This window comes from Suricata suricatta, chromosome 13, assembly GCF_006229205.1.
Source record: "Suricata suricatta isolate VVHF042 chromosome 13, meerkat_22Aug2017_6uvM2_HiC, whole genome shotgun sequence".
In the NCBI taxonomy this organism is placed as follows: Eukaryota; Metazoa; Chordata; class Mammalia; order Carnivora; family Herpestidae; genus Suricata; species Suricata suricatta.
In genome coordinates, this window is record NC_043712.1 from 12,867,640 (window position 1) to 12,880,536 (window position 12,897).

At 52.9% G+C, this 12,897-nt stretch overlaps 1 protein-coding gene across 5 annotated transcripts in view; it reads left to right on the forward strand.

The window, feature by feature from the left end:
* Positions 1-12,897, forward strand: part of LOC115275812 (N-acetyllactosaminide alpha-1,3-galactosyltransferase) — a 55,146-nt gene that overhangs the window by 23,571 nt on the left and 18,678 nt on the right. For 4 of the 5 annotated variants that reach the window (XM_029919577.1, XM_029919578.1, XM_029919575.1 and 1 more), the window contains exons 2-3: positions 4,725-4,840; positions 11,115-11,203. In XM_029919577.1, coding sequence (XP_029775437.1) covers positions 11,124-11,203 — 80 coding nt within the window. In that variant the 5' untranslated portion in view covers positions 4,725-4,840; positions 11,115-11,123. Of the gene's footprint in view, positions 1-1,354; positions 1,379-4,724; positions 4,841-11,114; positions 11,204-12,897 lie in introns of those variants that run through there. The other variant, XM_029919576.1, reaches the window with a different exon arrangement.

Sequence of the window (12,897 nt, forward strand, 5' to 3'; positions counted from 1 at the left end):
AAACCTCGGTCTGCTGCCACACCTCCCCACCTGGCACGCCCTGGGAGCCTCAGAGAGCAGCAGCTCTGCCCGAGCCCATGTGTATGGCCTTCTCCTCTCCTCTAAGGGGGGTCCAGAGGCGGTCAGATGGGAGCATGGCCCCGAGCTGAGAATCCAGATGGGCTCACCAAACTCAACTCACTGCCCTGGCACTGCTGTCTTGGCTGTACTGGGCCTTCTCTGGCTTTCATAATTCCTTTTTTAAGTTTATTTATTTACTTAGAGAGACGGTGCAAGGGACAGAGAGAAAGAGGGAGAGAGAATCCCAAGCACGCTCTGCACTGTCAGCGCTGAAGCTCCACGTGGGGCTCGAACTCCCGAACCCTGTGAGATCATGACCAAGCAGAAATCAAGAGTCAGTCGCTCAACCGACTGAGCCTCCAGGCGCCCCCATGGTTCCTTTTGTTCCTGGCTCAACACCCCTGCCTCCTTGCAGTGCCCCCCACCCCCATGGCTTCAAGGCAGTGCTTGTTAGGGACACTCCGCTTTGCCTTCTCCGCTTCTTCTGCCCCGGCACCCACAGACCTGCCGGCGCTGGCCTGCATACTCACGACTCCCAATCAGACTCCTCCCAGCCTCGCTTTCTCTGGGACGCCACTGCTGAGCTGGTTCCAGCAGGTTCTTCAAATCCAGCGCGTCTAGAACGGGGCTCACCAGCTCCCCCAACTCCCAGCCTTACACACCATTAGTAGGAGCGACACCGTCACACTCCGCCACCTCACCCAGGAACCCGGGCACCGGCCCAGAGCGGAGCTTGTGAAGGTCAACCCACACCCAGATCCCCGGATGCCTCCTGCAGACTCTCATCCTGGGCCCACACCACACACCCCCGGGTCCGCACCTGGAGAAGCATGGGCTACACCCGTGTCTGCCTCACTCTCTTCACCCCACTGCTCACTGCTATTACTGCTCTTATCACTGCCTTCCATGTCTAGAATAGTTAACATTTATGGAACACGCAGGTGCCAAGGGCGTGGACGGCGCATGCGTTGTAGCCTACAGAGACAGGTTGAACATCAGCAGATGTAAGAGGCGCTTTCACTTTGGTCCAAAACATACAGAAGTATGTGCCCGTAGAGCTGACATTCTGATAAAAGAAGAATAATATTTATAAGGTAAATGAGGAACCTACGAAAAGAAAGTCATCTTAAATCCGGGCATCGCTCACCGACAAGGTGACACTTAAGAGAAGTTGAAGGAGAATTTACTTCGGGTCACCCAAGGTCTCAAGATGCCCTTTCCTTCATTTGTCTCAGACGGCTGGTGCGTTCTTATCTTCCAGCAACTTCCACCGTCTAGGTGTGTGGTCTCACCGGGGACACGGGCCAGCAGCCTTCAGGTGGGTCTCCCTGGCTCCAGATTTTCCTTTTCCCACCCACCCTCACCCTGCAGCCCAGGTAACTCTGCAGAGCAAATCATGAACTCTCTTGCCTAATGTCATTCAAGGGTTCCCCAGAACCCTCGAGATGAAATGCGGATTCCTCAGTGTGGCCCGTATTCGGCTCCTGGCGATAAGATTCTGAGTGTCCCTCCAGCTCCTTTCTCGGCCTCCCACATGCCCCACCCACTCTGTCCTCCACCCTCAGTCACTCCAGATTGGAGCTTCTCAGTTTCTCAATTGTCCGTGTCCCCCTAACGTATCACCCACCCACTCGCCTGGTCTCCTTTGCTTTTGCAGTTTGTGCAAAACACCTCTGCCTGTCCTAAGGGCACCTCTCCCACCTCCCCCACAGGGACACTCTTCCACACTTGTCCTGCCCCCTTTCTGAGTCTTCAAACCCTCTCTCTCTCCTTAACTCTCTCTCCACGAAGGTTTTCCATCCTCAGCTGGCCCCTTCAGCTGGCACCCTCTCTCTCCGACCCTTTCCGGGCAGGCTGCCGGAAAGAGGTCCTTACGCCTACTGAGGTCACTTCCTCACCTGAGGTTCATTTCATGGTGCCTGGCTACAGATGTAGAAATGGAGGCACAGAGAAGTTAAGCAAGTCGCCCAGGATTGCACAGCATAGGGAGCAGAGCTGTGAGTCAAAGCCAGGCAGCCAGGCTCCAGAGTCTCTCCAGCCCCTCTTCCACCCCACGAGGTGAGGACGACAATTATCCTTGACACAAAGGAAGAAACCAACCAATTTGCTCTATCGCTTACAAGCAAGAATGTCTTTTGTGACTGCCCCCGAACAAGTTCCTGATGAATCAGATGCTGACAGCCTGCAGCCTTTCCCTCTGCCTTTTTGTTCTTTGTCAAGAACACTTAGTTCTCGCAGGCAGCATCTTGACCTTCATGGTTTTTCCGAACCAGAAGTGGTCTTGGATGCAAAGCCAGGGATTCCCACACCCGGGCTTGGCCACCTTGACCACAACTCTGAGACCCTGCGATCCTTTCTTGAGGTGTGGCCAGTGGACAGGTACTGAATGCTAGCTGCCAGCTAATAGGTCCATGGGCTGCCGGGACCGGGAGGTGCCCCAGTGACCATCGGATGATGAGATTAGCCAGCCCAGGCGGGCAGGTGCTGAGCCATGACCTGTGCAACCTCTGGCCTCCTCTGATCAGCATGTCCGAGGCTCATTTGCTAGGTTTTCTTGCCTCAGTTAAGGAAAGACCACAGGCATGTGCTCCTTTGTTTTGAGAGTCTGAGCATGGCTGTCAGGGAAGGAGACAACCACGTTGGATCCTTGGAAGTTAAACGTTCTGCTTTCTAGGCTTGCACACTGTGTTGGGCTGTGGTTAACCAGCCTGGAGCCTCTAACTCCACCAGCCTGCTGAGTGTCCCCGCTGGAGGCAGCTCAGGGAAGAAGAACAGCTCCTTGGACTTGCCAGCTGGTGACCTTGAGCAAAGCACTGAGGCTCTCAGAGTCTCCTTCTGTCCCCTGACCGCTCTGTGGGTGACCCCGAGGATCACCGAGAGGGGCTGCTTTGTAAATAGTAAAGGGGGAGCCCCGTCTGACCTGTGGCAGATGTTTGCTTGTGAAAAGGACCAGTTTATCTGAACATCTAGCCTCTGTTATCTTTCCCTTTCACATTGACCTTCACTCCAGGTTTCTAGATCACTTAACGCCACAAGTCTTCCCTGGGCCCCCGTGAGGTGCTCGGTGATGCTTGGTATTTGTGGCGGGGAACCCAAAAGAAGGAAAGAGCAGGGCCTGTCCGTGGTCCTGTGGCCCTCAAGCCAGAGTCAGGGGAAGACAGAAGGCCCTAGATAAGGCAGCTTTCCGCAGAAAGTTTTCTGCTGGTTTCTGTTCTTAACATTCGCACAGAAAAGGCACACTTGTGATGAATTTACACACCCGTGTGTATCACGACCCTGCTGAAGCAGCAGTGTGGCCGGACCCACAGGACCTCCTCTGGGCTCCCCCTCCCCTCCTAACGCGAGCATCACACATGGGTTTTGCCTGTTTTCGAGCTTTAAATAAACAGACACATCCAGGGCTTCTTTCTCAGTGCGTGACGCGTATGAGGTCCGTCCTGTGGGTGTTAACAGCTACCGTCGCTCCTTCTTATTGCCGTGCGTGGAGTCCCACCCTGGGACATGACTGATCTGCTCTGATGATCATCTTTAGGGGTTGTTTCCAGCTTTTGCTCTGCTGTGAACGTTCTGGTCCGCGTCGTTTGGTGGGCTTATGCACATTTCCCTTTATGTCCCGACCGGCAGTGCAATGGCTGCGGTGCCAGATGCACGTTTTACTAGATTTAAGCATGTTGTTGGAACTTCACATGCTAAACGCTGTGGTCAACCAGCTCCGGGCCCCAGAGGAGGGGCTGTGAGATCTTGTTAAGAACAAGGAAGCCGCAAGTGGCTGGATCAGGCATCCCTTGGTGGGACTCCTGGACTTTGGTCCCCTCCCCTGAGTCTGGGCTTGCCAGATTATCCTTCTGGGAAGTGAGGAGTGTGGGGCCCCTCAGAAGGGCTGGGGTTGGGGCGCTTTGAGCCTCATTTCCCTGCTTTAAGCCAAAGCAGTCTGGACGCTCTCTTTTGCATGGTGGGGTTCTGAGAATGACTTCCTGTGGGTTTTTTTTAGCTGTTTCAGTGTTTGAAAAATCCACTGCTCTAAGGTCCTTTCCAGCTGGAAAATTCTATTTTGAGAGCAGGAGGTGGGTGTGGGAAGGGTTAAGCATTATTCAGCCAAAGCGCAGGGCTGGGCCTCAGTGACCTTTTAAAGTTCTTATAGCTTGGTTTTCGATGCGGGAGATCTCATAATATTCTATAAAAATAGTGTTCAAACAAAACAAAGTCTGAAGTTCAAAAGGCGTGGAGAAGAGGCTTAACCTTGAGGAACGTTTAGGTAGCATTTCGATGAGAGTCTTGAGGACTCACTCTTTCACTCCTGCAATTTTTTTTTAAACCTCCCATTGGCTGTTCCTTATAGTAGTCACTTGGAGTTGTTTGCATTCAGAACAGTTCCCATTTCTGCCAAGGAGTGGGTGACGTGGGCGGCCTGTGTGTCCCTCTGAAGGGTGGTGGCCTTGCTTCCTCCAACACCAGGCCTAGTTTGGGCCTGTAGTTTCGCTCGGTGAGGGAGGCCGGGCCGTTCGTTCGTGGGGAGAGAAAAGTCCCTGCCTTGGCACGTAGCTCTGAGTCAACAGGCCTGATAAACAGCCCATTTCCCGGGGCCCGCGGGGAACAAAGCCCGCGGCTGCTGTGCAATCTGTCTCCCCCCCTCTTCCTGAAACAGCTGTTTATTCTTTTGACAGGAGTTGGAACACAGCACCTTCCCTTCCTCCCAGCCCTGCCTCCTCCTGCAGAGCGGAGCTCAATAGAACTTTGTTGTTTTGCCTTTTACTCTGCCGGGAGAGAAGCAGACAATGAGGTACGTGGGGATGCTGGACTGGTTTACTTCTGCCTTGTCGGGGTCCGTGGGGGGAGTTGCAAGCAGGGTCTGGGCAGGGAGGAACCTCGCTCCCCCCCCCGCCCCTCTTGCTGGTGCCCCCGTAGTTCTGGAAGAAGACAAAGTCCTTCTCTCCCCCATCCAGAAGCAGGAGCTGGTGAGATGCTGGCCCCGAGGTTTCACTGTCAGCTCGGCTTTATTGGCTCCCCCCACTTGGCAGGACTTCACTGGGCTGTGGCCCACAGGCCGGGGTTTTCTCTACAGGATTCCGGTGACAATGTGGAGGCAGGAGGGCTGGGGCTGACGTCGCGGGGTCCCAGAGCTCCTCAGGACACTGCAGACACTTGGTTCACCTTATTTCTCTTGGGAAAAAAAACCCTTGCACCATGACTCGAGGGCCAGGCAGTAAGGAAAAGCTGGCTGGACCCAGGCTTCGGATTTCCTGCAGGGGATTCAAGAAAAGACACCACAAGACGGACCTCAGAGAACAGGTTGTTCCGTTTGATGGCTGGGGTGACAATTAGCTGTGTTTAGTCTGAGACCTGCCTCCTCATTTCCTTCGTCTGTGTGGACTCTTGACTCTCATAATGGAAAACAGCGCTGAAAGCAGATTTCGTTATATTTTTCATTTCCCACAAATTGACCCATGTTTCTTCCAGTGGGGAGCACCTCCCTGGGATGCCCGCTGTCTCAGCAGGGGGTTTGGAGAAAGTGGCACTCCCCCCTCCCCCACAACGAGCCCCCCAGCACCGCCCCCTCCCAAGAGCTGGGCCTGGGAAGTAAAGCATCTGCTTTTCAAACTCAGCGCCGCCCCTCCCCCAGTTCGTCTGGGTGACTGCAGTAGCCTCAGCCCTTGTGAAACCTCAGTCTCTGCCACTAAAAGCCAGGACATCAAAGCCCTGGTCATGACGAGGGGTGAACAAGGGGCAATGGGTGAGGAAGGCCCCAGCGGACACACATGAGGCGCCCAGAAATGGCCGAGTGGTTGAGCCAAGGCTCCCCAGCTGGCTCTCAGTGAGTCTAACCTGTGAGTGGCCAGCTTGGGTTTGGCTGTGACCTAAGTGACTTTCCTGTGATAATCAAGGGAGACAATATGAGAGGATGTGCCAGAGAGACCCAGGTGATCAGTCCACGGACGAGCCTTCATACTTATGGAGAAACGAGTATTTAAAAGTGGGGGGAGCACCAAAGCCCAGCTCCCTGGACCTGAATCCCATCTCCACCACGTTGTGCTGTGTGACATTGGGCTCGTTACTTAACCTTTCTGAGCCTCTATTTTCCTATCTTTAAAACAGGGACGATGCTAGAGTAATTTCACAGGGTAATTGTGGGGCTCCGCGGAGAGACTACTGGTAAAGCATCAGCCCAGGGCCTGTCCTAATTCCATCAGAGAATGTCCACGGGTTGCAGGGCCTGAAGCTTATTCCATTTTCAGAGCTGTCGTCTAGCGAGAAAATGCAGAGTTGCACCCACAGTATCAGCCATGGGAGTGAATATTTGAATGTGAGAAGAGATACCACAGCAAGTAACAAAAACCGACAAATACTTCAAACAGGACCAAATCCTGGAAAAGGACATCATAACAAAATGATGTGAAATTACTATGAAAACCCATAGTACTGCTTAGCTGTCTAAGGCATCTGGCACATTTTGGCTGCCTGGTCTTGGATGGGTCTTTATCCGAAGATGGCCCTGCGGGGTCATTTTCAGTGGAGTGTTACTCAGAGTTTAGAAACATCCCTTCCAGCTTCACAACTTAGTGTTGGCAGTGCTGCACCTGTAAACCTTTCTGCTGTTTCTCACCCAGGGAACCCAGCTCTTTGATCCTCGACCGGGGGGGGGGGGGCACGAGGTGGCTGTGAAGCCAGGATCACGGTGACCCCTGAGGGGGGCACAAGGCAGCATGGGGTTCGAGCCCTTCCTCTTGGGTCCCAACGGGGATGCTCCTGGGTGCTCAGCAAGGCCCCCCTGGGGCAGGTTGTGACTGGGACCCAGGCAGGCAGGCAGGTAGCCGGGTCAGTCCCTCGGCCCCACCTGCAGCCCCAGGAAGGCCCCGCCCCTGAAATGGTCCCCTCAGACCGGGACTGCGCTCTTTGCCTCTAGGAAGTATTTGGGCCTTCCTGGCCCGCTCCCTGCCCCCCACAGAGGATCAGGCCCAGCCTGGCCACGGGGCAGGACTCCCAGGCTTCCTCAGCTTCTGGGTCAGTCACCGTATGCCGGGTGATGCTCCCACAATTCTGCCATCGCGTCAAAGAATCCACGTGGGCCTCGGCGCCAGGAGCCCCCGGCGTGTCTATGCGAACTTCCTTCCTAAATAGAGACTTCCGACTCTCTGCCTGATTTCTCTTCCACATCCTGAGTCCAGGGCAGAAGGCTGTTATGGGACATTAAGTCTGTTTCACAGACAGGGACACTGAGGCCAGAGAAACTCGTGATCCTGGTTTCCAAAGCTGGCTTGGTGCGGGAGCTGAGGCTGACCTATAGGTCCGTGTGAGCCTCCCCTTCGGCACCTGCCAGCCTTGCACACCAGGCACGAGGGCCGGGGCCCGAGCTGCGGGCAGTGGGGAAGGGAGTGCTCGCAACAGCCACAGCTCTACCGAAGAGCCATGCTTCTAGAACCTCTCCCATTAGAAAGCATCACCGTCATCACGGCTTCCGTGTGACCACCAGGCACTGTGCTTCGTATACATGATCCCTTCCAGTCCTTTCTAGAACCCTGGAGGAGGGTGTTTATTTATTTGTTTTTTTAATGTTTTTTATTTATTTTTGAGAGACAGAGAGAGACAGTGCAATCAGGGGAGGGGCAGAGAGAGAGGGAGGGAGACACAGAATCCGAAGCAGGCTCCAGGCTCTGAGCTAGCTGTCAGCACAGCCCGATGCTGGGCTGGAACCCATGAACTGTGAGATCATGACCTGAGCCAAAGCTGAACGCTCAACCGACTGAGCCACCCAGCTGCCCCTGGAGGAGGGTGGTTAAAGCTCCATTTTGTGTATGTAAATAGGGGCTCAGAGTTCTCGCCCCAGACAGACAACCAGGACCATTGATTACAGAGTCTTCGCCCTGGTCTCCCAGCTTCCGGGTCCAAGCATCACAGGGGAGGGTGTGGAGGACTCGGGTTCTGACCAAGGTCATGAACACCCAGTTGGTTCCTGGCCCCACCCCTGTCCCCTTAGCTGAGTTGTCTTCTTGTGCAACAGTTGTCACCACATGACCTGTATCCTTATGAGTCTCTTGACGCAGGCACTATATTCCAGAAGCGACCGGGGCCAGCAGGAGCGGCTTTGCGGGAGGAGGGCGTGGGTTCGGGGCGGGGGTTGCTGGGGGAGGAATCAGAGAGGAGGATTCATTAACCTGTGGGAAGGTTTGTTTTCTTCTGGCACTGCTTTCCCCTGCCCGATTCCCGTTCTCCCCAGATAATGGCTTTTCCAGGGCTCCTGAGTGCTCTGGGGTTCAGCTGACGTTTGTTTACCTCTTCCCCTGACACAGAATGGAGAAAACGTGGTTCACGAGAATTCCTTTCGGAGAGGAATTCAGTTTGGAAGGGATACCTTGACTTAGGCCGGTAGGGGTGTAACTCCGAGATTTCTCTGATGGGTGTATGTGTGTGTGTGTGTGTGTGTGTGTGTGTGTGTGTGTGTGTGTATGTGTGGGTGGGTGTTGTTGTGGGAGGGGGACAGATTGGGGGTGGGAAAGAAAGAGTTAATTTAGGGGCCACACTTCATGTGGGCGCTGTGGTGAGGGTCGCTCTCCGGGAGCGGTCCAGGGGCAGCCCGTGCCCCCGGGGTGCGACGGATCCAGGAAACCATCACAAGCATGACAAGAAGGCCTGGGGGCGGGGGGGATTCTGGTGGAACTGGCCGAATCTTCGGGAAGGAGGCACCCAGGTGACCAGGGGCTACAGGCTCCCACGTGACACTCGGAGTCCATTTTCAGCAGGTTCCTGTTCGGTGTTTTACCCCTGACACGAAGGAATTTAGAAGCCATCCCACATTTCCTGCTTGGTGGGTAAGACAGCCAACCACCAATTTTTGGAATTATACAGTTTTGAAAATTCTGAGACAGAAACACAAGAGAAGGACTTTTAGAGCGTGCTGACTGCCAAATGCCTCATTTTGGTCCAGAGAGAGAAATTTAAATGTTTTTAAAAGAGCTGTGAGCCACTCTGCCAACCCTTCCTTCCCTGGAGATGTGGATTCCAGATCCCAGGAAGCGTGGATACACCCGTTTCTAGTGACTTGCTAACCTATGCAGTATTGGGGGAGCACCCGAGGGCTTGGTCAGCTGAGCGTCCCACCCTTGTTTTCGGCTCAGGGCATGACCTCACGGTTCTTGAGTTCGAGCCCCGCATTAGGCTCTGTGCTCACAGCGTGGAGCCTGCTTGGGATTCTGTCTCTCTCTGCCTCCCCCACTCCGCTCACTCTCTCTGTCTCTCTCAGAATAAAGAAACAAACAAAAAAAGACGCAGTATCAGGTCACCCGCCTGGCTTCCAGGTGTGAGTTTCTAGCAAAATATAAGGAGGTTCAGGCGGTCTCCAGCAAGAAGTGGGCTTCAAGAGTTGCCTGTGATGCTAGTTTCTGGAATGAAAAAGTTATAAACATACGGGGAAAGGGGCCTGGGGGTGTGTGTTTGATTTGGGTGCTGCCCAGCATGTCTGTGTTTGCCACCCCGGGAGTTTGGGTGTTTCGTGGTTTGGCATTCAGTGTTTCTTCCACTGGGAAGTAGTGGGCATTGGATCCACAGCAGGTGGGGTTGATGTAGCTCTGGGGGCCTGTGGGCAATGTTGTCCCCTGCTCCGCACACGCAGGGTGGTGTCGAGGGGCTGGCACAGGGCCCTGGGCTTGATCGGAGAAACTCCTGGGGCATCCCACTCCCTCTTAATCAGGCTGTGGCACCGAACGGACGGATACACCCTGATTTGCATTATTTGTCCCCGATTGTGTAACACATTCTTACTCCTTTTCCTTATGTATGTTCAGGCTCTTGCTAAGTACCGGGCACCGTGCTGTCTCATCGGAGCCTCCCAAAGCCCATTTTATGGACACCGGTACTAGGAACTAGCCTTTGGGGGAGCATTGATACAGGCCTGCAAATGGGAAGCATTTTATGGACATTATCTCTTGGCAAACATCACTACTTTCGTCCCCATTTTAAAGATGAAGAAACGCAATTCAGTTAGCGACCCACAATCCATTATCTGAAACTCTAGGGCCGGGTATGTTGGAATTCAGAATTCTGGGGGTGCAGATAATATATCATGTATTATGGATTATGCTGCATGACGGAATGAGCTACATCAACACATGCAAGCAGTTATCACTTTAGTGTGATAAAGAGTGTAAATAGCCTCACATCAGTTAGGGTCCTGGTGCCCATTACATTATGCAAAGGCTTCTGGTCCTCGGAGCTTTCTGGAGCTGTGTATGAGGACCCGAGGTCCCATGTTCGAGGTCCCCCAGCTCCGTGTGTTTCGGAGCTGGCACCCAAATCCACACTTCTCTGGGAGGGAAGGTATCTCGTCACGACGATGGGTGGGCACAGTCCCCATCTAGATCTGTCTGCTCCCAAATGTGGGACTTTCCTTGCACTTCTCATCCTTTTGCATCCTGTCCTTGTCCCTCGGGAAGCTTTAGTCTCCTCCCCAGGAAGGTCTTCCCTGGCCGCCCCAATTAAAGGACTTCCCAACCTGTCATTCCCCACCCACCAGCCAGCCCCTCTTCAGCCACACTCCATGCTGCAATCAAGAATATTTAAGTACCTATTGTGCGCCAATTGGTTGGTTGATTGATTGATTGCCTGTGCACGTGGTGGGGAAAAGCTGGGTGGGGCTGAGGAGTGGGTGAGCCTAGACTTTCAGGGACCAGGGCCGCCTCCCCGTCCAAGGATGGGGCCTGGGGTCACTATACCAAGGGCAGCAGAGCTGGGGAAAGGATTGTTCCCCATGATCTGAGGCAGGAGGCAGCTGGAGTCCATGGAAACTGTTTTTAGCTACACCCTCCCCTGCCCTCATGATCAGTTGCAGTACTTTCCCTCTGAGCACCGATGTGGCCTTCCCCACCCTGGGCGGCCCTGCCAACTCATCGAATTAGCCTACTTTGCCACTGCGAACCTGCCCAATGTGAGGTAGAACACACTCCTTAGTGCTAGTTAAATATTTGTGAATTTTTCCTCCAAGGTGGCAGCCTGTCTTCGAAACCAGACCTCACTTCGTGTTGATTTAATCTGCTTTTCCCTTTCTCCTTTTTTTGTTTCCCCAGGAGAAAATAATGAATGTCAAAGGAAAAGTAATTCTGTCAATGCTGGTTGTCTCGACTGTGATTGTTGTGTTTTGGGAATATATCAACAGGTAATTGTGGAGCCTGATGCCCACCTTGGACTTGAATCTCCTAGTATCTGTCAGCCAAGTCCCCAGGCTGAAATTAAATCTGAGATTAACAGTGAAGGAGAGATCCCACCCTTCCTGTATCCCTGAGCCCTGGACTGTATTTAAAATCATTAGATCGCCAAGTACCATCTAGCTAACTAATCCCCTTCCTTCTCATCACATTCCTGATGTCTTGATTTTTGCACCTTTGCCGTTCTGGGTAGGTTATCTGCAGAAACAGTGAGGCCATCCTAAGCCCAAATGTCACTCTACTTATTGGTATGACGAGCCGTGGAAATTACCCTAAGAAATTTGAGACAGGAATTCCATGAGAAAGCCACCCCGCATTTTGCAATTCTAAGATATTTTCAGAGTTGAAAGGCGTGTAACTTAAGCTGTTGACGAGGGGCTGGCGATTCATTGCGACAATGCTTGGGTGTCTTGTTTTGCTTTAACTCTGGAAAGCAAAATGAATGAAACATTTCTGAGTTTTCAAATGCATCAGTGGATTCCCCCCAAGTGTATGTGCTTCTGTGCCTCTGGAAATTCTAGTTTCTCAGAGATTCCAGCTGGAGAGGCTCCTGTCAGAAAGCAGTCTCTGCAGACGGCTGCAAAAAATGCGTGATCCCTTTGACTTAAGAGGCACTTGGTCCAAGAATTTCTCAACACAACTGTGGGCCGGGAGCACCACTAATATTTTCACGACGAAGGGCGTTAGTAAGCCCCGAAGTTAAGGTTGACAGTCTAGATGAATGTTTACATTCTTTGTAGGCTTAAAGCTTAAGATTGGACGAGCCCACAGGACCATCTTGGTTACTAAAAAAGGAACTGTCCCTTTACGTACATCAGTAGAAGGAAGATTCCAGAGCAACCAGCATAGATCTAACCACTTCAGGAGCGTTATTCTGTTTCATTCGAACGGCTCATTTTAACAAAATCAAGACAAGCTAGAGTGTGGTCAAGTTCGAGGAGGCTATAACCACGTCTTTCAAATTGAGGAAGCTGGTGTACTGAGTCCGGAGGCAAGATAATTCAGAGATGGGTGCAGGGGCCCTGGGATCCCGTGGGTACTTGAGGGCTGGGGAAATATCCTCTCCGGAGTCTAGAGCCGGGCTGCCTGGAACTGGTTCTGTGCCACCATTGATTTCCTCTGTGACCTTGGGCAAGTTACTCAGCAACTCTGTTCCTCAGTTTCCCTCTTCTTTAAAAATGGGGGATAATAATACCTGCTTCCTAGGCACATCTTTGGGCGGATTCAATAAGTTATTGTATATAAAACATTTAAGGCGATGCCTGGGACTTACTAAGCACTCAGTAAATGCCAACTGCCATCCCCCCTCCTCCTCCCCCTCCTCCTCCTCCCTCTCCTCTTCCTCCTCCTCCTCCTCCTTCTCCTCCTCCTCCTCCACTCCAGAGGGCAGAACAGGACAGGGGGCTCTGACAAACAGAAGGAAGACCTCTAGCAGTTGGAAGAATCCAACAGAGCAGTCTTCGGAGTCCCTGCCCTGAGTTGAGATCCTTGTGCAGATAACCTGCAAGCTCTGAATGCTCAGTTGTTTAAGCTTGGTGTTTGGAATCTCAGCCAGAGTCCATATTTGGGTGGTTCACAAAATTAAAATATGGGAGCCAAAGGCCCCAGTGTGCATTTTGGCACTGACCTCCCGGAACGAGGGTTA